Source organism: Tamandua tetradactyla, chromosome 5 (genome assembly GCF_023851605.1).
Source record: "Tamandua tetradactyla isolate mTamTet1 chromosome 5, mTamTet1.pri, whole genome shotgun sequence".
Lineage (NCBI taxonomy): Eukaryota > Metazoa > Chordata > Mammalia > Pilosa > Myrmecophagidae > Tamandua > Tamandua tetradactyla.
This window is the reverse complement of record NC_135331.1, coordinates 45,000,158-45,023,686: the sequence shown is the minus strand read 5'-3', so window position 1 is coordinate 45,023,686 and position 23,529 is coordinate 45,000,158. Positions and strand designations below refer to the sequence as shown.

The window sequence follows — 23,529 nt, the reverse complement described above, 5'->3', positions numbered from 1 at the left end:
AGGAGTCAAGATGAGAGTGCATAAATGCATGTGCAGAGAGGAGAATGTGGCTGTGCAGATGCATGGGTCTAGGGCATGCACAGAGCTCAGAGGCAGCGGGCCCGGGTTGCACTTGCATGGGCTGGGGGCAGGTATGACCCGAATGTGCAAGTCAGAGCTTGCCCAGAGCTGGGGGGTGTGACTAGGAACCTTGCAGATGCATGGATCTGGGAGGGCTGTAAATTGATGTACATGTATGCAGAGCTCATCAGGGGCAGAGCAGGGTTGCACGACTGTATGGGTTGGGGGTGGGTGAGTGCCCTCAGCCTTTCTATGCTGGCAATGGCTTGCAGGGGGCAGGGCATGTGAGGTGAGTCTTGGGGGCGGGTAAGACTATGTGGGCAGAGGGGGCCATGGCAGGGATGTTTGGAGCCTGGGGGTGGGCAGGTGATGGAGTTTACGTGCATAGGATGCAGGGTGAGTCTCAGGGCGTGGGCTGCACTGGTGAGGGTAGCACATTCAAGGAACGTAGCTTGGCTTACTTCCTAGTCCCCATTCTCCCTGTCTCCCCATCTCTACTTTTCCATCTCTCCTACCTCCCTGTCTCCCTGTCCATGCACTCCTGAGGGCTCCGGGCTTCCGTTTGGAAAGAGGCGCGCTAAGGTGCTTACACCAGCCAGATGGTCTCTGGTTCTCTGCATCTCCGTTCTTCAGCTTTTACAATCAGGGCCTCCCTATGTGGTGTGGAAGACCCTCTCAGGTCACTTACACTCTGGGATCACCGTCTCAGTTGCCTTCCTGTCCCTTCTCTAGCTGTTCCTTGGAGCAGGGGTGACCTCGACCTATCCTATTCCACCATCTTCCCCAAACTTCAAAGTACATTTTAACAAGTAGTTTTAGAACAAATTTCAAAGTAATGGTATGGGTTACAGTTTCACCATTTCAGGTATCTCTTTCTAGCAGCTCTAAGACACTGGAGACTGAAAAGAAATATCAGTATAATGATACAGTAGTCATACGCATTTGTTAAATCTTATCTTTTCTGATACAACTTCTCCTCCTTCTTGGACTCTTCTTCCAATTTTTAGGGGTATTTGGGCAATGGGCATTCTAACTTCTTCATGTTGTAAAGGGGTGTGCCATTATGGGGCAGGGGGATGCAACTGATTGATACTCTTGAAGAGATTGGTAACTCTGGGTTTCATGGCTTCTCTGGCCAAAGAACAACCTGAGGTTATAGAGTTCTGAAAAATAAATTTAGTGAATGAAACTTTTGTAGGATCTCAGATAGAACCCCGGGTATTAGTTAGGGTTTACAGGAATACTGTCAGTTGGAGCTTAGCATACCATGGTGATAAGTAATATCTACCTGAAGCTTGCAGAAGAGTAACCTCCAGGATAGCCTCTCAACTCTATTTGAAATCTTGATCACTGATACCTTATATTTCTACATTTCTTTTACCCTTTTTGGTCAGCTAGGCATTGTCGATCCCATGGTGCCAGAACCATGCTCATTCCTGGGGGTCACGTCCCACGTTGCAAGGGAACTTACATCCCTAGATGTCGTGGCCCATGTAGGGGGGAGGGTAATGATTTTACTTGCAGAGTTGGGCTTAGAGAGAGAGAGAGAGGACACATCTGAGCAACAAAAGAGGGTCTTTGGAAGTAACACTTGGGCATTCTTATAGGTAGCTTAGACTTTCCATTACACATATAAGTTTCAAAAGAGCAAGCCTCAAGATCAAGGCCTTGGCTTATTAACTTGGAAGTTCCAAATGTTTGAAAGAGTATCAGGTATTTCCCAGGTAAGAAAGTTTAGTAGTTCCATATTTTTTCTCCAGTACCACAGGGGACTTTGCCAATACTTTTTAATTATCTGCCCAATATACTCCAGGTATCACATTACAGAATTGCAAGACCTCATTCTGTTGGGAGGTTTTTGGTTACTAATTCAATTCCTTTACCAGTTTTTGTTTTGTTGAGATCTGTTTCTTCTTGAGCTACTGTAAATAGTTTGTGTGTTACTAGAAATTTGTCCATTCTATCTAGTTTATCTAATTTATTGGCACATAATTGTTCATGGTATCATCTAATCATCCTTTTTATTTCAGTGGGGTCAGTAATAATGTCCCCTATTCATTTCTGAATTTAGTTATGTATCTTTTTTTTGTACATCATTCTTGCGAAAGGCTTGTTTAATTTTGTTGATCTTTTCAAAGAACCAACTTTTGTTGATTCTATTGGATTTTTTTATCAATTCTCTGTTTCATTTATCTCTAATCTTTGGTTATTTCCTTGTACTTGCTATAGGTTTAGTTTCCTCTTCTTTTTCGATTTCTTCCAGTTTTGATGTTAAAGCTCTTTGATTTGAAATTTTTCTTCCTTTTTAAGGTAAGCATATACAGCTATATATTTCCCTCTCAACCCATAAGTTTTGGTATATTGTATTTTCATTTTCACTGACCTCAAAATATCTGGTAATTTCCCCTGTAATTTCCTCTTTATCACATTAGTTAAGAGTACATTGTTGAATTTCCACATATTTGTGAATTTGCCTTTCCCCCCTCTGTTATTGATTTCTAGCTCACTCCATTGTGGCCTGAGTAAATACACAGTATTATTTCAATATCTGAATTTATTCAGACTAGTTCTGTGACCTAAGAAATTCTCTATCCTGGAGAATGCTCCATGTGCATTTTGAGAAGAATATGCATTCTGTAGTTGGTTGAAGTGTTTTATGTATTTGTTAGGTCTAGTTGGTTTATAGTATCATTCAAGTCTTACATTTCTTTATTGATCTTTTGTCTTGATGTTCTATTATTGAAAAGAAGTATATAAAAATCTCCTATTGATTTAGAACCATTGATTTATCATTTTATATCTGTCAATATCAGCTTCATATATTTTCAGGCACTGCTGTTAGGTTCCTATAGATTTATTATTGTTCCATCTTCTTGTTGAATTGACCCTTTTATCACGATGACTGCCTTTGTCCCTCATAACTCCTTTTGACTTACAGTCTATTTGTTTATTTATTTATATTTTTTAATTGGGAAACCAAAACAATTTACAAATATGAACATTCTTAACATATAAACATTCCATACATGGTGTACAATCAATTGCTCACAATATCATCATATAGTAGTATATCCATCACCGTGATCATTTTTTAGAACATTTGCATCACTCCAGAAAAAGGAAGAAAAGAAAAAACTCATACATACCAACCCCCTTACCTCTCCCTCTCATTGACCACTAATATTTTCATCTACCCAATATATGTTAAACTTTGTTCCCCCTATTTTTTCTATACCCCTTACCACTCCCTTTCATTGATAACTAGTATTTCAATCTACTAAATTTATTTTAACATTTGTTCCCCCTATTATTTATTTATTTTAATCCACACTTTGTACTCATCTGTCCATACTGTAAATAAAAGGAGCATCAGACACAAGGTTTTCACAGTCACACAGTCACATTATAAACTTTATATCTTTAGACAATCGTCTTCAGGAATCAAGGCTACCGGAACATAGCTCTACAGTTTCAGGCACGTCCCTCTAGCCTCTCTAAGACACCTTAAACTAAAAAGGGGATATCTATATAATGCGTAAGAATGACCTCCAGGATAACCTCTTGACTCTGTTTGAAATCTCTCAGCCACTGACACTTTATTTTGTCTCATTTCTCTCTTCCCCATTTTGTTTGAGAAGGTTTTCTCAATCCCTTGATTGAGTCACAGCTCATTCTGTGATTGATTTCTGTCCCACGTTGCCAGGGAGTTATACGTCCCTGGGAATAGTGTCTCACATAGAGAAGGGTGGGGCGGTGAATTTGCTCGCCATGTTGGCTGAGAGAGAGGCCACATCTGAGAAACAAAAGAGGTTCTCTAGGGGTGACTTTTAGGCCTAATTTTAGGAAGGCTTAGTCTATCCTTTGCAGTGATAAGTTTCGTATGAACCAAACCCAAGATTGACGGCTCAGCCTATTGATTTTGTTGTCCCCACTGCTTGCAAGAATATCAGGAATTCTCTAAATGGGCAAGTTGAATTTTCCTCCTTTCTCACCATTCCCCAAAGGGGAGTTTGCAAACACTTCTTTATTCACTGTTCAAATCACTCTGGGACTTACTGGGGCATCACACTGGACAAACCTACAAAATCTCATGCCCTATTCAAGGTTCCATGTACTTATGGTGTGAAATTAAACTGTCCATATAAGTTGTATTAGGAAATGCACTAGTCAAAATATAAAATTTTTACCAAATAAACATTTTTTGCTTTAATCTCACACAGAAGTTGAAGTTTTAAAACTTGAATGACCATCTATTTTCTACACCCTACAATATTGACATTCCTTTGTTCTTCCTCATGCAAAAACATTCTTTGATTTGTACATTCAGTCACTATTATTGCATACTTAGGCATTCCTAGATTATACCATCTCAGTCTTTATCATCTATCTTTCCTTCTGGTTTCATTTCTGCCCCCAGCCATCCTCCTCTATCATTCTCACATGCAGCTTCATTCAGTGTACTTACATTATTGTGCTACAATCAGGTATTATTGTGCTATCCATTTCTGAATTTTTACAATCAGTCCTGTTGCATAATCTGTATCCTTTCAGCTCCAATTACTCAATATCTTACCCTATTTCTATCTCCTAATGTTCTCTGTTACCGACTAAATTCTCCAAGTTTACTCACTAATGTCAATTAATATCAGTGAGACCATGCAGTATTTGTCCTTTTGTTTCTGGCTAATCTCACTCAGCATAATGTCCTCAAGGTCTGTCCATGTTGTTACATGCTTCATGACTTTATTCTGTTTTACAGCAGTGTAATATTCTATCATATATGTATACCACAGCTTGTTTAGCCACTCATCTGTTGATGGACATTTGGGCTGTCTTCTTCTCTTGCAATTGTAAATAATGCTGCTGTAAACATTGGTGTGCAAATGTGCATTTGTGTCTGTGCCCTCATGTCCTCTGAATAGATACCTAGCAATGATATTCCCAGATCATATGGCAATTCTATACTTAGCTTCCTGAGGAACCGCCAAACTGCCTTCCACAGTGGTTGTACCATTTGACATTCCCACCAACAGTGGATAAGTGTGCCTCTTTCTCTGCATCCTCTCCAGCACTTGTCATTTTCTATTTTATTGATAATGGCCATTCTGGTGGGTATGAGATGATATCTCATTGTGGTTTTGATTTGCATTTCTCTGATAGCCAGGGAAGTTGAGCATCTTTTCATGTACCTTTTAGCCATTTGTGTTTCCTTTTCTGAGAAGTGTAGGTTCATGTCTTTTGCCCATTTTGTAACTAGGTTTTTTGGTCTCTTTTGCTGTTGAGTTGAACAATCTCTTTATATATTCTGGATACTAGACCCTTATCTGATATGTTGTTTCCAAATATTGTTTGTAGGTTGTCTTTTTACTTTCTTGACAAAATTCCTTGATGCAAAAGTGTTTAATTTTGAGGAGTTCCCATTTATCTATTTCTTTCTTCAATGCTCATGCTTTGGGTGTAAGATCTAGGAAACCACCTCCTATTACAGGTTTATAAGATATTTCCCTACATTTTCTTCTAAAAGTTTTATGGTCTTAGATTTAATGTTTAGGTCTTTGATCCATTTTGAGTTAATTTTTGTATAGGGTGTGAGATATGGATTCTCTTTCATTCTTTTGCATGTGGATATCCAGTTCTCCAGGCACCATTTATTAAAGACACTGTTCTGTCCCAGGTGACTTGGTTTGACTGTCTTATCAAAGATCAATTAACCATAGGTGAGAGGGTCTATATCTGAACACTCTATTCGATTTCATTGGTCAGTATATTTCTCTTTATGCCAATGCCATGCTGTATTGACCACTATAGCTTCATAATATGCCTTAAAGTCAAGTAGTGTGAAAACTCCAACTTCATTTTTCTTTCTCAGGATGTTTTTAGTTATTCAGGGCACCCTGCCCTTCCAGATAAATTTGGTTATTGGTTTTTCTATTTTTGAAAAGTAAGTTTTTGGGATTTTAATTGGTATTACATTGAATCTATAAATCAATTTAGGTTGAAATGACATCTTAACTATATTTAGTCTTCTAACCCATGAAAACTGTATGCTCTTCCTTTTATTTAGGTCTTCTGTATGATTTCTTTTAGCAATTTCTTATAGTTTTCTCTGTATAGGACTTTTGTATCCTTAGTTGAATTTATTCCTAAATATTATATTCTTTTGGTTGCAATTGTAAATGAAATTTTTTTCTTGATTTCCCCTCAGATTGTTCATTATTAGTGTACAGAAACACTACAGATTTTTGAGTGTTGACCTTGTAAACTGCTACTTCGTTTTGTACTCATTTATTAGCTCTAGCAGTTTTGCTGTGGATTTTTCAGGGTTTTCAACATATAGTATCATATCATCTCCTAAAAGTGAGAGTTTTACTTCTTCCTTTCCAATTTTAATGCCTTATATTTATTTATTTATTTTTTGTCTTATTGCTGTGGCTAGAACTTCCAACATAATGTTGAATAACAATGGTGACAGTGGACATCCTTGACTTGTTTTTAGTTTTTCCCCATTGAGGATGATGTTAGCTGTGGGTTTTTCATATATTCCCTTTATCATGTTGAGGAAGTTCTCTTCTATTCCTATCCTTCGAAGTGTTTTCAACAAGAAAGGATGTTGAATTTTGTCAAATGCCTTTTCTGCATCAATCGAGATGATCATGTGGTTTTTCTGCTTCGATTTGTTGATATGATATATTACATTAATTGATTTTCTTATGTTGAACCATCCTTGCATACCTGAGATGAATCCTACTTGGTCATAGTGTATAATTCTTTTAATATGCTGCTGGATTCAATTTGCAAGGATTTTGTTGAGGATTTTTGCATCTATATTCATTGGAGAGATTGGTCTGTAATTTTCTTTTCTTGTATCTTTGTCTGGCTTTGGTAGGAGGGTGATGTTGGCTTAACGAGTTAGGTAGACTTCCCTCCTCTTTAATTTTTTGGAAGAGTTTGGGAAGGATTGGTTCTCATTCTTTCCTAAATGTCTGGTAGAATTCACATGTGAAGCCATCTGGTCCTGAATGCCTTTCTTTGGGAGGGAGCTTCCTAATGACTGATTCAATTTCTTTGCTCATGGTTGGTTTGTTGAGGTCATGCATTTCTTCTTGAATCAATGTTGGTTGTTCATGTCTTTCTAGGAAGTTGTCCACTTCATCTACATTGTCTAGTTTGTTAGCATAAAATTGTTCATAGTATCCTCTCATAATCTTCTTTTTTCTGCACGGTCAGTAGTTATGACTCCTCTTCCATTTCTGGATTTTATTTATTTGCATCCCCTCTCTTCTTCTTTGTGTCAACCTCACCAAAGGTCCATGAATTTTTTTTTATTTTCTCATAGACCCAACTTCTGGTTTTGTTGATTTTCTTTATTGTTTTCATGTTCTCAATTTCATTCATTGCTGCTCAAATCTTCGTTATTTCATTCCTTTTGTTTGCTTTGGGGTTAGTTTGCTGTTCTTTCTCTAGTTCTTCCAAGTGAACAGTTAATTCCTCGATTTTTGCTCTTTCTTCTTTTTTGATATAGGCATTTAGAGCAATAAATTTCCTTGTTAGCACTGCCTTTGCTGCATCCCACAAATTTTGATATGTTGTGTTTTCATTTTCATTTGCCTTGAGATATTTACTGATTTCTCTTGTAATTTCTTCCTTGACCCACTGGGTGTTTAAGGGTGTACTGTTGAGCCTCCATATATTTATGAATTTTCTGGCACTCTGCCTATTATTGATTTCCAACTTCAATCCTTTATGATCTCAGAAAATTTATTGAAACTTGCTTTGTGACCCATCATATAGTCTATCCTTGAGAATGATCCATGAGCACTTGAGAAAAAGGTATAACCTGCTGTTTTTGGGGTATAATGTTCTATAAATGTCTGTTAAGTCTAGCCCATTTATTGTATTATTCAAATTCTCTGTCTATTGATCCTCTGTCTAGATATTTTGTCCATTAATGAAAGTGGGGAAGTGAAGTCTCCAACTATTATGATAGATGTGTCTATTTCTCTTTTCAGTGTTTGCCTCATGAATTTTGGAGCACTCTGGCTCATTGAATAAATATTTATGATTGTTACGTCTTCTTGTTGAATTGTTCCTTTTATTAATACATAGTGTCCTTCTTTTTCCCTTTTGTTTTACATTTGAAGTCTAATTTGTTGGATATTAGTATAGCTATTCCTGCTCTTTTTTGATCGTTGTTTGCATGAAATATCCTTTCCAAACCTTTCACTTTCAACCTATGTTTGTCCCTGAGTCTAAGATGCATTTCCTGTAGACAGCATGTAGATGGGTCCTGTTTTTTAATCCATTCTGCCAGTCTATGTCTTTTGATTGGGGAGTTTAATCCATTAACGTTTAGTGTTATTACTGTAAGGGCAGTACTTTCTTTTACCTCTTTGCCTTTTGGATTTTATATGCCATATCTGATTTTTCCTCTTTTTACCTTTATTCATAGTCTTCATTTCTACACTCTTCTCCACACTTCTGTCTCCTGTCTTTTCCTATCTCTCTCTAGTGCTCCCATTAGTATTTCTTGCATAGCTTGTATCTTGGTCACAAATTAATCTCAGTGATTGTTTGTTTGAAAATGTTTTAATTTTCCTCTCCTTTTTGATGGACAAATTTGCTGAATATAGAATTCTTGGTTGGTAGTTTTTCTCTTTTAGTATCTTAAACATATCATAACCTTGTCTTCTTGCCTCCATGGTTTCTGCTGAGAAATCAACACATAGACTTATTGGGTCTCCCTTGTATGTGATGGATTGCTTTTCTCTTGCTGCTTTCAAAATTCTCTCTCTTTGACATCTGACATTCTGATTAGTAAGTGTCTTGGAGTATATCTATCTGGATATATTCTGTTTTGGGTATGCTGCACTTCTTGGATCTATAATATTAAGTCTTTTGTAAGAGTTGGGAAATTTTCAGTGATAATTTCCTCCATTAGTCTTTCTCCTGCTTTTCCCTTCTCTTCTCCTTCTGGGACACCCATAACATGTATATTCATGTCCTTCATGTTGTTATTTAATTCTCTGAGTCCCTGCTCATATTTTTCCATTCTTTTCCCTATTTTTTCTTTTGCTTGTGAGATTTCAGATATCCCATCCTCCAGTTCACTAATCCTAACTTCTGCCTCTTGCAATCTAACATTGTAGGTTTCCATTTTTGTTCATCTTTTCTACTGTGCCTTTCATTCCCATAAGTTCTGTGATTTTTTTCAGACTTTCAATTTTTAATTTTTGTTCACCTATTGCCTCCTTATTTCCTCCCTCAATTCATCGATTTGATTTTGGATGAGATTTTCCATGTCTGTTTGAACATCCTGAATTAATTGTTTCAACTCCTTTATCTCATTTGAATTGTTGGTTTGTTCCTTTGACTGGATGATGTCTTCAATTTTCCTAGTATGATTCACTATTTTTTTTTGTTGTCATCTAGGCATTTAATTTTCTTAATTAGTTTATTCTGGTGCTTGTTTTCACTTTTTTTACCTAGGATTTTCTTGTTAAATGGTTTTGTTCTCTATCTGTTCTTTGACTTTCCATTCAGCTTATTCTATACCTCTAGCATAGGTTTTGTTTTATGGATCAGAATTTTTTAGTTCTTTTTTTCTTGTTTTTTGCCATGCCTGTATAATACGTTTTTTTTTTTTTCTTTGAAAAAAAAAAGACCTTTCTTTGGAGGGTCTACTTAGGTATTATAGACCCCAGTCAGATTTTCCCAGACTGGCCTCCTGTCAGGAGTCACCTGCATCAGTTTTCCCTGATGGTTAGACCCAGTAGGTTGACAGGCTTTCCTATGAAGTCTCTAGACTCTGTGGTTTTGCTGTCCTGCCCAGTATGTGCCACTTGTCTGCCTGTGGGTCCCACCAGCATAGTGTATGATACCTTTAACTTCAACAGACTCTCTCTGCTGGGGGTGTGGTGGAGACAAAGGAGAGGTCATATGCTGGTTTTAATTGCTTCAGTTTTCCAGTCCCTGGGGTCTGAATTCCTTGAGGGAGGGATTCCACCTGAGCTGGGCCCCACCCATTTTCTGGGGAAGGCCAGCCTCCAGGGAATTACCTCCTTTCAGCTAACCAGCCTCTTTGTCTCTCAGACAAGATTAATTCTGCCCTTGCCTGGGGCAGATGGGGACTGAGAGCAGTTCAGCAGTAAAAACAAAGCAGAAAAAAAAAATTCCTTTTCTGATTAGTATCCCCACTCCTCAAGTTTGTTAATCAAGAGCTTAAGTTGGTATGTTGCTCTATGTATCTCTAGGTACTATGTGCCATGTGCCCTGTCTTTTTTTTTTCTTTTTTTTTTTTCCCCTGTCAGCCCTGCCCCCTCTGCACTGGGGCAAAAATTAGTAACTTTAGCTTTTATTTGAGGTTTAGCTGAGCTAGGGACCTATTTTTAGTACTCAGAATTTGTTAACTAATTCCACAATTGGAGCTTGGTTGAGCTCAGCCCTTTGCTGTTAGTAAAATGTCCTTTTCCATCTGGGAAGCAGCCTGTGGGGGAGAGGTAGTGGCCTCTGTGGCTTGGGGGACTCACAGTTCTGGGTGGGCTCGCAGCTGGTCCAGCTGGTCCAAACTGGTGTACACTGTGTGTCTGGTCACTGACATGACCCCAACAGTTGTTCTGTACTGTTCCTGGCTATTTACTAGCTGCTCTGGAGGATGAACTAAATCCTACACCTCACTAAGCCGCCATCTTGGAATCTACTCCTCAAAATCTGTTTTAACTGATATTAATATAGTTATCCCAGCTCTTTTGGTTACTACTTGTGTAGTATATTTTTTCCCACTCTTTCACTTTAAGCTTACTTGTCTTTGAATTTAAGGTGAGTTCCTTAGAGAAAGCATATAGTTGGGTCATGCTTTCTTATCCATTCTGCCAATTTCTGCTTTTGACTAGAGAGTTCAATCCATTTACACTTAAAGTCACTAATGATAATGCAGGCTTTTTCTTCTGCCATTTTGCTATGTAGTCTTTATAATTCTTGTACTTTGTCTCTCAATTCTTCCTTTAATCTCTATACTTATTTGAATATGTATTGAATGCCTTCTCATTTCCCTTTGGACATATTTTTCATATATTTTCCTTGTGGAGGTTGAAATTCAACATTCAAAATATGTAGCAATCATTTGGTTTGATGTCAACTTGCCTTTATTAGCAGACACACACTTTTTCTATTCCTTTCTGCCCCTCCCCCATCCTTTTTTGTACTTGTTACCAATTATATCTTTATCCAAAGTCATAGATTTATCATTACTTTGCAGGCATTTGCATTTCAGCACCTGTAGGAAGTGAGAAGTGGAGTTACATACCAAAAAAAGAAAAAGAAATAAAAAAACAGTAAAATAGTAATGTCTAATAGTGCTCAGGAGTTTCCCTGTTTATAGTTTGAATGCCCCCTCTACTGTCCAAAAGACAGACCTTCTATCTCTCCTGTGTGTACAGCCCAATTTAAAATAGGTAAGCCTTTGCCCCAGGCTGCCCACCTTAGTTGTTTCTTATGCTGCTTTCCTTGTTTCAAGCTGCTTTTGCCAGGAGGGCAAATTCTGTAGGGGGTGGGCACACCAGAGAAGAGATTCTCAGGTCATCCTGTCCCAGCTGGAACAAGGCCACGGACCCAGAAAGGGAGGGCAGACCAACTCCAAACTTCCCTGGAGAGGAGATGAGGAAGGGGCTAGGAAGGACACCAAAGCTCTCCAAAGCTGTGCTTTCTTGATCTGTCCTTCAGCTATCTCCTGTAGCTCAGAAGAAGTGTAATATCTTTAATTCTCCTCTGCCACCTTCATATGGGGTGGGTTAGAATAATGGCCAACTTCAAAGTTAGGCCCCCTCTGATCCAAAGTGGCTAAAAAGCCAAGACTGGTTCATGTCTACCCCCGATTTGGGGAGGTGGATATTTATGTCTGTCTTTGGCACCAGCAAGCTAAGCCAGGGGCTGGACCCCACTGCTAACTGCCATGAGAGTGGGGGGTAAGGGGAGACTCAGTAACCACCAATGAAGAGAGCAATCTATTGGTATTTATTGTAATTTACTAGCTTCTTCCTTTTGCTTTTCTCTGGATGCTATAGTGTTCTACTGGAGTCCAGGGTTTTGAAATAGTTAATTCAGAAAGTTCCTGCCTGCTTAATAGTTATTCTGGTGTTTGGACTTGTTCCTGGAGCTTCCTACCCTGCCTTCTTCCCACAGTCTTCCAACCTATTGCTAGTATCTTTCAAAATATATAATGTGGTGCTTTTTTTGTGACCAAGTTAATTGATAAATTTCAATGCTGTATGAAAGTTCTTTTTTCTTTACTCAATGATTATGGATTTATTAGTTTATTTAATAAGTAGAATGATGAAGAAAGCCATGATGTCTAGAGATCTAATATTTCTAGCATTTCCTTCACCATTAAAGTAATTAAAAAAACAAAACAAAACACCATGTGAAGGAGGCTAATTTGAAGTTCATCAGAGAACTACTTGATTGCACTAAATTATCCCTATGTAATTAATCTCATCTCTCAGCAAATGGCTTAGAAGGCAGCAAATAAACTAGTGTTATTAAGTCCCATTCCCACCATTTAAGAAATTTCCATAAAGCTAATTTCAAATTCATTTAATGTGACAACTTTTCCTTCTCCTAAAAGCTGCGCACTCAAGTAAGTCTCTTCTCTCCTTAGAATGGGCAGCCGAATCCATGTCTACCCAAATGGATCCCTGTTCATCAGCTCAGTAACAGAGAAGGACGGTGGTGACTATTTGTGTGTAGCAAGAAACAAAATGGGGGATGATCTGATACTGATGCACGTCAGCCTAAGACTGAAACCTGCCAAAATTGTCCACAAGCAACATTTTAAAAAGCAAGTGCCTTATGGGAAAGATTTTCAAGTCGATTGCAAAGCTTCTGGCTCCCCAGTACCAGAGATATCTTGGAGTTTGCCAGATGGAACGATGCTAAACAATGCGATGCAAGCAGATGACAGTGGCCACAGGACCCGGCGGTACATCCTTTTTGACAATGGAACCTTATACTTCAACAAAGTTGGAATATCAGAGGAAGGAGATTACACTTGCTATGCTGAGAATACTCTAGGGAAGGATGAAATGAAGTTCCATCTAACAGTCATAACAGCTGCCCCACGGATAAGGCAAGGTTATAAATCCTACAAGAGAATCAAGGCTGGAGACACAGTCGTACTTGACTGTGAAGTCATTGGAGAACCCAAACCGAAAATATTTTGGTTGCTGCCTTCCAAGGACATGATTTCATTTTCTGATGATAGGTACGTATTTCATGCCAATGGGTCTTTGTCCATCAACAAAGTGAAACTGCTAGACTCTGGAGAGTATGTGTGTGTGGCTCAAAATCCCAGTGGGGATGATACCAAAAAGTACAAACTAGAAGTTGTCTCCAAACCTCCATTAATCAATGGTCTGTATACAAACAAAACTGTCTTTAAAGCGACAGCTGTGAGACATTCCAAGAAACACTTTGACTGCAGAGCTGAAGGGATCCCAACTCCTCAAATCATGTGGCTCATGCCAGACAATATTTTTCTCACAGCTCCATACTATGGAAGCAGAATCACAGTCCATAAAAATGGAACCTTGGAAATTAGGAATGTGAGGTTTTCAGATACAGCCAGTTTTATCTGTGTGGCTAGGAATGAAGGAGGAGAGAGTGTGTTGGTGGTGCAATTAGAGGTACTTGAAATGCTGCGAAGACCAACATTCAGAAGTCCATTTAATGAAAAACTAATTGCCCAACTTGGAAAGCCCACAGCATTGAATTGCTCGGTTGATGGAAACCCACCACCTGAAATAATATGGATTTTACCAAATGGCACACCATTTTCCAATGGACCACAAAATTCTCAGTATGTGGTAGCAAGCAATGGTTCTTTAATCATTTATAAAACAACACGGGGTGATGCAGGAAAATATCGCTGTACAGCAAGAAATAAAGTTGGCTACATTGAGAAATTAATCATACTGGAAATTGGCCAGAAGCCAGTTATTCTAACTTATGCCCTAGGCGTAGCAAAGAGTATCAGTGGAGAATCTCTATCGCTGCATTGTGTGTCTGATGGAAACCCTAAACCAAATATCAAATGGACTTTACCAAGTGGTTACATAATAGACGGGCCTCAAATGAATGGAAAATACACATTGCATGAAAATGGCACCTTAGTCATTAAAGAAACAACTGCTTATGATAGAGGAAACTATATTTGTAAGGCTCAAAATAGTGTTGGCCATGCACAGATCACTGTCCCAGTAATAATTGTAGCCTATGCTCCCCGAATTACAAATCACCTGCCCAGGAGCATCCGCACGAGGACAGGAGCAGCCATTCAGCTCCAGTGTGTGGCCCTGGGAGTGCCTAAGCCCGAAATCACCTGGGAGATGCCTAACCACTCCTTGCTTTCAACAGGAAGGAAAGGGAGAACACATGGAAGTGAGTTTCTTCATCCACAAGGGACACTAGTCCTTCAGAATCCTCAAACCTCAGATTCTGGGATATACAAATGCACAGCAAAGAATTCCCTGGGCAGTGATTATGTGACAACTTATATTCAAGTAGTCTGACATGAAATAAAGAAAGTAAAACTGTTTGAACCAAGTCAACGTCTGGACAAAGTTTATTTTATTTTTTTTTGGAAGTTTAATCAAAGGCAGCCATAGGCATGTAATTGAATTTGAGTACATTTACAATATTAAATTTACAATGGACATGCAAAAAAGGACTTGTAAATAAATTCATTTAAGAACTGATACTGATTTTTTTTTTATGGGTCACAAAACAAACTTTTAACTTAAGGCACTTTTATTTTGCCAACAAACAACAATGAACAGTAGGAGAAAACTATCCACCATAAAATAAGTGGCGAATGTACCTGAATTCTTTAGTAAAGAATGGACTTTTTCTTTTACCACCAGTTGCCTAGTGTCCATCTTCTATCAATGTCACAGCATGGCACTCAGAACAGAGACAATGAAAAAAACTAGATTTGTGATTCTGATGTAAATTTACCAGCTTGATATATAAATATTTTGCAGTTCATTTATAAATATTTTGTTAAAACCTACAGAAAATAAGCACTGAACTGTTTTAGTTATGATTTACCATTTGTCCATGCTGAAAATTTTCACTGATGGGGAATACAAAAATGTTTTAATAACTGCATTTAAAAATAAATGCAATCTAACTTTTTCACATGTAAGGGAGCAACTTAACAGCAGCACATCGTAAAATGTGAACAGGGGGTTGATTACATCTTTGCCCAAATATACCCATTAAAAAGATTTTTAAAATACAGTGAAATTTCTTTATAACTTTAAAATCTGGTTCAGGCACCCTTTGGAGGTGTTCCAAGGAAAATTTTCTGAGGAGCAACCATTGCTCTACAGCCATTTTATTTCATTAGATGACAATTCTTTAGGTGAAGAAAAAATGTTTGGCAGAGTCTAGATCTATTACATATAATGAAGTTTCACTGTAGTTAAAATCTGATCAACCTTACGCAAAATGTTGTTTTTTGTAATTCACTGAATCTACATGTTTAATTTGACCTAAATTGATTTTGGGAACATAATATAATTCATCTTTTTAATTCTGGAGGCTGGGATTTTCTAGTGTAATTTCTCCAGCATCTATTTAACTGTATGCCTATTATTTAAGAAGATTCATAGGAACCTTAGTAAGTGAGGAGGAAAAAGGAATAAAATGCCACAGGTCTGGCTCAGTTCCTCAGTACGCAAAATTGAGAGCTATGTTAGCCCCCTGCCAATCATTTGAGACAGGGAGGTAGCTCCCTTCCCTGTGTTTTCATTATACCAATTTTTAGCTAGCCTGACTGCTACTAATCTGATGTTAGTGTCCCCTGGTTGCCAGAGGTCAAAGAACACACATTCTAATAGTGAATCGCTCTCTACTTCCTGGCCTAGAGAAATAAATAAAATGATAAATGCTGCTGTCAGGAATGAGCTTCCAAGGTTAACAGGCATGACAAAGGGCTTCTTATACCAAGAACTGGGATACATATACCCAACCCCATTAGACTCAGCTGTTATCTCTAAGGGGAGCTGGGATCTTCAAGATAATTTCCTCTCTGCCTCACCAAATTTATCAGGTTCTGCCATAGGAGGGGGCTTTCGCTTGTGATTGCTTTAACACAAGCTAATGCATTTGCTAGAAAAGAAATCTCTCAGAATAGATGATTAAAGAGGAGAAACTATAAGACTGAGTTAAATTCCAGTTGCTTTCTTGATAAAGCATAGGGGAAAACCAGCTCTAGATTTTTCCTCAGCATTCCATAGGATCTTGGAATTATAGGGCTATACCACTTAAAAAAAAAAAGTTTAAAAAAAAAAGGCATACCCCATAGCTTTCATGTGCAAAACAATTAATAAATTAACTTCTGGAAAATATAAAGTGCATACAAATACTATGCAATTATAACACTCATTCCTGAAACAGTATGACTGCTGTTTGCAATATTGAGCTACAAAAATATATGATTCAAACTGAAAAAACTGGCATTTAAAGTACCCATAATTCTCGGAAAAGGGGGAAAAAGAACAAAGGACTCGAGTCACTAGGCACAAACATTCACATTTCGGTTGTTTTGCCAATGCAGTCATATGGATCTATTACTGGGAAAAAAAACAAAACTTCATGAACTCTAAGTATGATTCTCGAGAGAAAGAAACAATGTACAAAACTAGCTGAAATGTAAAGATTCATCTTCTGAAAGCAGATAGCGTATAGTGAAAAGAATGGTTTTTAATGTTTTGGCAAAGTCTTTTCCAGCCCAGAGTAAACACAAAATGAGGAGGCTGGAGTGAAAGATTTTCACAGTGTACAAAGCAGTTCACGTGGATGTGGCTACAGCAAAGAAAGCTGACACGTATTTGAGGTCATTTGCATGAGTCAAAATTTGCAATGAGTAACTCACAGAGGAAGATATAAATTATTTATATAATGATTTGCAAAAGAAATAGCCTACTAAAATTGTACTTAGCTACATTTTTAAAAAAGTAGTTTTACATGGTCTGCTCATTATAGACAAATCTATTCACAGTATGCTTGACTAGATTACATGTAAAATCATATGGCAAAAGAAAATGAATACAGAACATGGGAAAATATCCCCCACATGTTTAAAATGCCCTGCAATTTTTCACATTCAAATTTCTATGCATCTAAATCTAAAAAAATATTATATGGAATACTCTTAAGTTACACAAACTGATAATAATTTACTGTATTTTTACTCTAATAGGAGCAAATTACCACATACTTGAACAAAGTTAAAATAGTTACTATTTCTTTATAATAAATTTGATGTATAATTTACTTGTGCTTTTTGCACCGATTTATAAATACAGTATATGCAATACACAACCAAGACTGACACCGACATTAATAATTAAATTCAAAATAGCAAATACTTACCATACAAAATAAACAGCAAATATACCTTTTATGAAAACCAGAGCCTTCTGGACTTTGGGGGGCCAGATTCTCTGGAAATGATCTTAAGTTTGAGCACTGTGGAATCTCAGGCCAGGTGTCAGACTTTTTCTCTCTCAAGTTGGCATAATATTTAAGAGAACAAAACTGGAGGGTCATTTTTTGCCAAACCTTGCAATAAATGGTTGGGACACTTCTACTATGGTTCGTTCAGGCTTTGAGAATTTCCATTTTGTACCTTCACAAAGACTCTGGTCAATGATCTTGCCACTGAAAGCAAATTAGAGTAGAGCTACTTCTAACAGCCACATCTGAGGGTGGCTTTCAATAGGAATCTTGGGGGAGTTTCAGAACTAAACAACAATCTACTTCAGCACCTTTTGACCACAATGAAAGCAAACAAAAATCCTACTTAAATAAGAAAGTATATAAAGTGCTTATGAAAGTACAAACATTTCAAATTAAGGTGATGCAAACAAATGTCCATATCAAAGGTGAATACAGAATAAATGGGTCAACTTCCCCAAAGTCCCAAAGTCAAGCTCTGACATGCCTTTCAAATCAGTAGTTTGGTCCGGCACGGTTTTGAGGGGGAAAAAAATCAACATCATTAGTGAAAACACAAATATTTGAAATCCACCTTAATTCATTCTTTCTGTAAATATGAAATTCAAAAAAGCACCAATTTCAAAAGTTCTGCTACCAAACTCTTCCTGGAGTAGGATTGTATGCTGAGTCACGTTATTAAACCTACTTTAAAGGTGAATTCAACAAACAAACCTACAACCTCCCCTTTGCCTTTCTGTTTAAACACTTTCAGGTGAAATGTAACATAAACTATAGGAAAACTGCCACAAAATGAGAGAACAAAGGGACATTTCTAAGGGGGGGCTAATGCATTGAACTTGATTTTCTATTTTTCAGTGCAAACGTAAACTTCATGTCTTCCCTCATCCGGATTCAGAAGTGTGAAGGGTGCCCATAAGGCGTCACTCCTTGCTGTGGCTGGTTACCTAATGAGAAAAATAAATTCAAATAAAATTACAGATGCAAAACTGTGCCCACAGGTACATGCTACCCTCATGTCACTGATCTCAACACAGCCTCTGGAACAGGGAACCCCCTTCACTGGGCGGGGAGTACCAGCCTAGCCCTGGGAGACCCTAGTGATGGGACCCAAATCCTGCTGGTGAAGTCAGCCTGCAATGGGACCAGCTCTACATCAGACTCCTACTTTGACCGCGCAAGGCCTAAATTAGGCTAATTTGCCGCCCATCCAAAGTTTACACCTCTCAACTGAGAAACTCAATACTAACAAATGAAAGAACTAAACGTTTCATAAAACGCTGGAAGTTTTCAAAGCATTTATAAAAGCAAGGCAGCAGTTCTGTTTTAATACAAGCATGATCATCATTGAGACAGAAATATAGAATGTTTTCTTATTGCTCAACTTGGGTCTGGGCAATTTTCTGCAAAAGGATATGGGTGTGTGAGAGCGGATGCTGTGATAGTGCCTTTTTGTTGCATCAAGTGTATATGCAAATATGCACACATGCCTGCACATACACACACAAACACACAGAAAAATAATAGTTAGTAGGTACAAACAAAAGCAAAAACTACAGAGGCTTAGAAACAGAGCTACCACTTGTACAACTCCAGTGGCACTGTTCAAATCCAGAGGCTCCATTTGCATAGCCTGCAATATAAAAGGAGTCCTCTGCAGTTGTGCAGTGAGTAACTCACCTTAGTAGCAACTATTCAAAAAAGGAGATTGGCATAACTGCTATTATCAGACAGCAGAGTATGCATCATGGTCTAGAGGTGGGCTCTGAAGGAAATGGACTGAGTTCAAATCTCAGCTCAGCCTCTTACTGTTAGCCCTGGTCTTCAGTTTCCTCATCTATAAAATGGAAACAGCAGTAATACCTAATCTCACAGTGTGGTTTAAGAATTAAGTGAACTGATACACATAAAGTCCAGTGCCTGGATCTAAGTTATTGATGTTTAAATGATGGCATTAAAAAAAAAATTCATTCCCTGAGTTCTGGTAGACAGAAAATAAGTCAAGATATGCTCTTCACATAGGTGCTGCTGTATTAAAATCAAAGGTAAATTTTTCTAACTATTAGAAAAAAATGTAAAATATAACCTGCTACCTCTGCCTCAAAATTATATGCCCTCTTTAGCCAGGTAAGAACATGAATCTGGGATTAATGAAACAATAAAATTCAAACTACAAATTTGCTTAATAGAGCACCACACTTATTAAACAGCAGTTGGGAAAGAGAATTTATATGATTTAACTGAAATTAAATGAGGCCATGAGAGTGAAATGCTTTAAAATTAAAAAAAAAAAAGAGATCTTGGGGTATACATTGGTAGAGACCCCAAGGTACAAGAGGTGTGTTCACTCTGCCAGCCTATCAACAGTGACAGCAACAGAGGAGCAAATCAAGACCAAAACCAGGCTCGCCCTTTTCCTTACAACATCAGCAGATTACCAGACCTGTACCACTATCTTCAATCCTCACTGCTCTTTACTCTGTACACCAGAAGCACATAATCCAAGACCCAGAAATTTGCTAGTTCCACTCCTTACTGCAGGAATGGAAAAAACTTATGGCCTAGCTAATGATGGTACCGCTGGCATCAGAACTTAGGTCTCTTAACTTTCAGGCTAGAATTCTCTGCCTCACAGGGGGCTCACTCCCACTGCTACAGTTCCAGTCACTGCTGGCTTCAAGATGATATGGGATGAAATGCCAACTCTAGAGGGCTCCAGAGGGCAAGCACACCTGCATAGGAAGCAAGACTGTGGTAAGAAAACCTGCCCTGCCAGGCTGCCTGGGACATCATAGCTTTTGATTTCTCCAGGTCATTCTTTGGAAGGGTAGGGTGGTACAGTGGTAAGAGCAGGGATGACCCTAGTGATGAAGGGATGGGTCTACTGATGGCCTCCCCATGTCTATAGACTTTGGGGCAGCTATCTACCCTCACTCAGCTGTATAATTAAGTGCGTCAGCTGAGTTCTGAATCCTCTGGCTTTAGGAAAAGGGCATCTGCAATTCCCTAAGAAGTCCCCAAATGAGAAGAAACCTTTCCAGAATTCAAGAAAAAAAAAAGAACTGGGGCTCTTCCAGGAAAGAAACATTCAAATTAAAAACAACAAAACAAAAGCAAAACACCCTGGAACAAACTGAAGGTGAAAAAGCTACCAAGAAAGATGGTGCAGTTTTGAAGGAGCCACTACTTGTGTTTTGCTTGAATGTCTGTTTCTGTGCTTTTAACTTCCTGGTAACCATCTGTCCCATGTCAGACAGGAGTACTTACTAGAAAGCTGTTTCTGGAGCTGCCGCACCAAGGCAGCCGTCTGTTGCTGCTGCTGCGTCTGCTGCAAGCCTTGCCTGGGAAACTGCAATTGCAACAGGAGAAAGGATGGAAATCAGCCCACGGTGCCAATCACAGACAAGAACAAAGTCTAAATCCTGGGCTCAAAGATTCTATTATATGCTTTTAAGCACTTTTAAGGTAATATACTTTTAAATGCAAGGGTGCGAGGCCCCAGGTGTACAAATAATTTTCATTTGCAGCCTAGCAGCGATGGGTAACCTCTGAAGTACCCACCCATTGAGGAACCCGTTCTCCAGGTGGTCACTGGCATTTCTATGGAGAACCTTGCTCGAGGAGTTGGCCCAACGGTTCAATATCCTTGTCATCTCCTGCTTTCCCCTTTCACTCATGAATTTATTATGACATTATAAATAAATGTCATTGGTAAAATGAAAGTCGCCTCGGTGGTGGATCTGTTCGGGCACCACAGAGGTCCTGCCTGGCCTGAGCGGGAAGTGAATCTGACGTGGCAGAGCAGCATCCGAGGTGTAGGACGCATTTGGGACTGTGCCCTCCCTCAACGATGGGTCTGGCTGCCTCATCTATTAAGGTCGGCTAATTCCCACCCCGCCCCCAGCCTATGGTGGCTGGGATCAGGATGGGGTGAGGCAACGAGGTGCCGAGGGCACAGACTTTATGAAGGCACATTCTCAGGGCTGTGCAAATGCAGAGTTGGTAGGAAGACTCGGGACTGGGGGAGAGCATGGGGCCCACAGGCCCTGGTTATATCCATGCCATTTAAAGAGCAGTGGTGGTTATTCCTAAGGCAGGGGTGGGGAGGGGATCAATATTTGGTGGAAGCAAAACTACGTTTGATTAGAATTATTTGTTGCGCTGATTCATTTTTTCTTAACTTTCTAATTTCAAACCGTCTTTCTTCCATTTTCCTTTCTTCTCCCCTCCTTCCCCATCTCACTCCCCTCCTTCCACCAGGTTTCTTATTGTTACAACAAAGGAAGCGTTGTGGTACAAGGCTTTCTTGCACTATTTTCCGTTTACCTCCTAGACTCATTCTACATCCCGCTCTGTGCATATGAGGCTGGCCTGTGTGGACTGCACCACCAGGCTGGTTCTCTATTTTCAGATTTCTCCCAAATGGGAGAGCAAGAGCAAGGCGGGTAGGAGGGAGCAGTGGAAAGTTTTGTTTTATTGCTTTTGCCAATTTTCCCTATGATGAGTCTCTGCTGGTTCACCTCACCCCCCTTTGGGAAGACCTGTCAGACTATTCTCTCCATTCGTTTCTCTCCCACTTCTTCCCCCACTGTTGCCAGCCCTAGATGCGACATCATTCCTAGCTGGTTTCTCTAAGCTGCCCATACCTTTGTAAATATTCCCTGTATTAAATTCCTCAAGTACCTAGTAAGAGTGTATTATGTATTTCTTCAGAACTTGCCAATATTGCTAAACACAGCCCAGGATTATACGTAGGGTTGCCAGATTTAGCAAATAAAAACACAGATTGCCAAGCTAAATTGGAATTTCAGGTAAATAACAAATATTTTTTAAGTGTGTTCTGAATATTGCAGGTGACAAATATTATATTTATTATAAGCATATTCCATGTAATAGTTGGTACATGCTTATGCTAAAACGTTTTTCATTGTTTATCTTAAATTCTAATTTAACTGGGATCTCTATATTATCTGGCAATCCTAATCATAAGGCAGCACCAGGCTGATTCCTTTAAAATTGAATATTTGGCATTGCACCTGGCTCAACTGGTTTTTTTTTTCCCCTCCAGATCATGAACAACTTAAAGACGAAGACTTGGGCTTTTCTACCACTGAATAGCTAGTACCCAGCAGCTCAGGCACACACAATGGGTGCTCAGTAGTTATGGAACCACTAAGAATGACTACCTCTGCAGTATCCTCAATTCCCACAAAGCTCCTGAAAATAAGAAAGATACACAAAACCAATGAACTATTTCCTCCACCGTTACTATTTCCACTGATGCAAAGCTGGAAAATAACAGCTTGCTATTTATTTTTTTTTTCTGTTGTCCCAAATCAAGAGGAGAAAATTAAACAAAAATCCACCTTTCATTTTTGTAGAATTTTAATAAAATAAGATTTGCTTTCTTTTCTATTCAGTTATTCCTATGCTTATGCGGAAACATTATTCTATTCATTTAACAAAACCGTATATGGGACTCACTGTGCCAGGCACTGTTCTAATGTGTGTGTGTATGTGTCTATATCTATTTATATGCTTGCAAATTTAACTTTGATGCCACAGAAACCATCCTCTTATCTGAAGTCCTTTGGGCTGATATGTTTTGGAGTTCAGTGCACTGAAAATTTACTACAAAGCATTTATAGCATACAGAGCAACAGGAGCTAAGCACCCCATAAAATAAAAGTATTGAATTTCTGCAGCAAAGCATACGATTATACCAAATGGGATTTATCCATTTATATCAGATACAATAAATGAAAAGAGCCTTCTGCCCATTCAGATCAGCTTTTTCTAACTGAATGAGTTCAGATCAGATTTTGCTCTTAAATGAGTTATACATAATATTTTCATTTCTAGAAGTGTTTGTATTTTGGGATTATGAAGTTCTACTGCTATTATTCTCATTTTATAGATGAGGAAACTGAGGCTCAGAGACATTAAGCAACCTGT

General features: G+C 38.6%; 2 protein-coding genes across 5 annotated transcripts in view; one reads left to right on the top strand and one right to left on the bottom strand.

The window, feature by feature from the left end:
- IGSF10 (immunoglobulin superfamily member 10) overlaps positions 1 to 15,732 on the top strand; it is a 67,465-nt gene extending 51,733 nt beyond the window's left edge. For both annotated transcript variants that reach the window (XM_077160780.1, XM_077160779.1), the window contains one exon: positions 12,713 to 15,732. In XM_077160780.1, the coding sequence (XP_077016895.1) occupies positions 12,713 to 14,621 (1,909 nt within the window). In that variant the 3' untranslated portion in view covers positions 14,622 to 15,732. The remainder of the gene's footprint in view (positions 1 to 12,712) is intronic.
- MED12L (mediator complex subunit 12L) overlaps positions 14,655 to 23,529 on the bottom strand; it is a 371,061-nt gene continuing 362,186 nt past the window's right edge. For all 3 annotated transcript variants that reach the window (XM_077160783.1, XM_077160781.1, XM_077160782.1), the window contains 2 exons: positions 20,842 to 20,923; positions 14,655 to 18,521 (listed from right to left, as the gene is read on the bottom strand). In XM_077160783.1, coding sequence (XP_077016898.1) covers positions 18,469 to 18,521; positions 20,842 to 20,923 — 135 coding nt within the window. In that variant the 3' untranslated portion in view covers positions 14,655 to 18,468. The remainder of the gene's footprint in view (positions 18,522 to 20,841; positions 20,924 to 23,529) is intronic.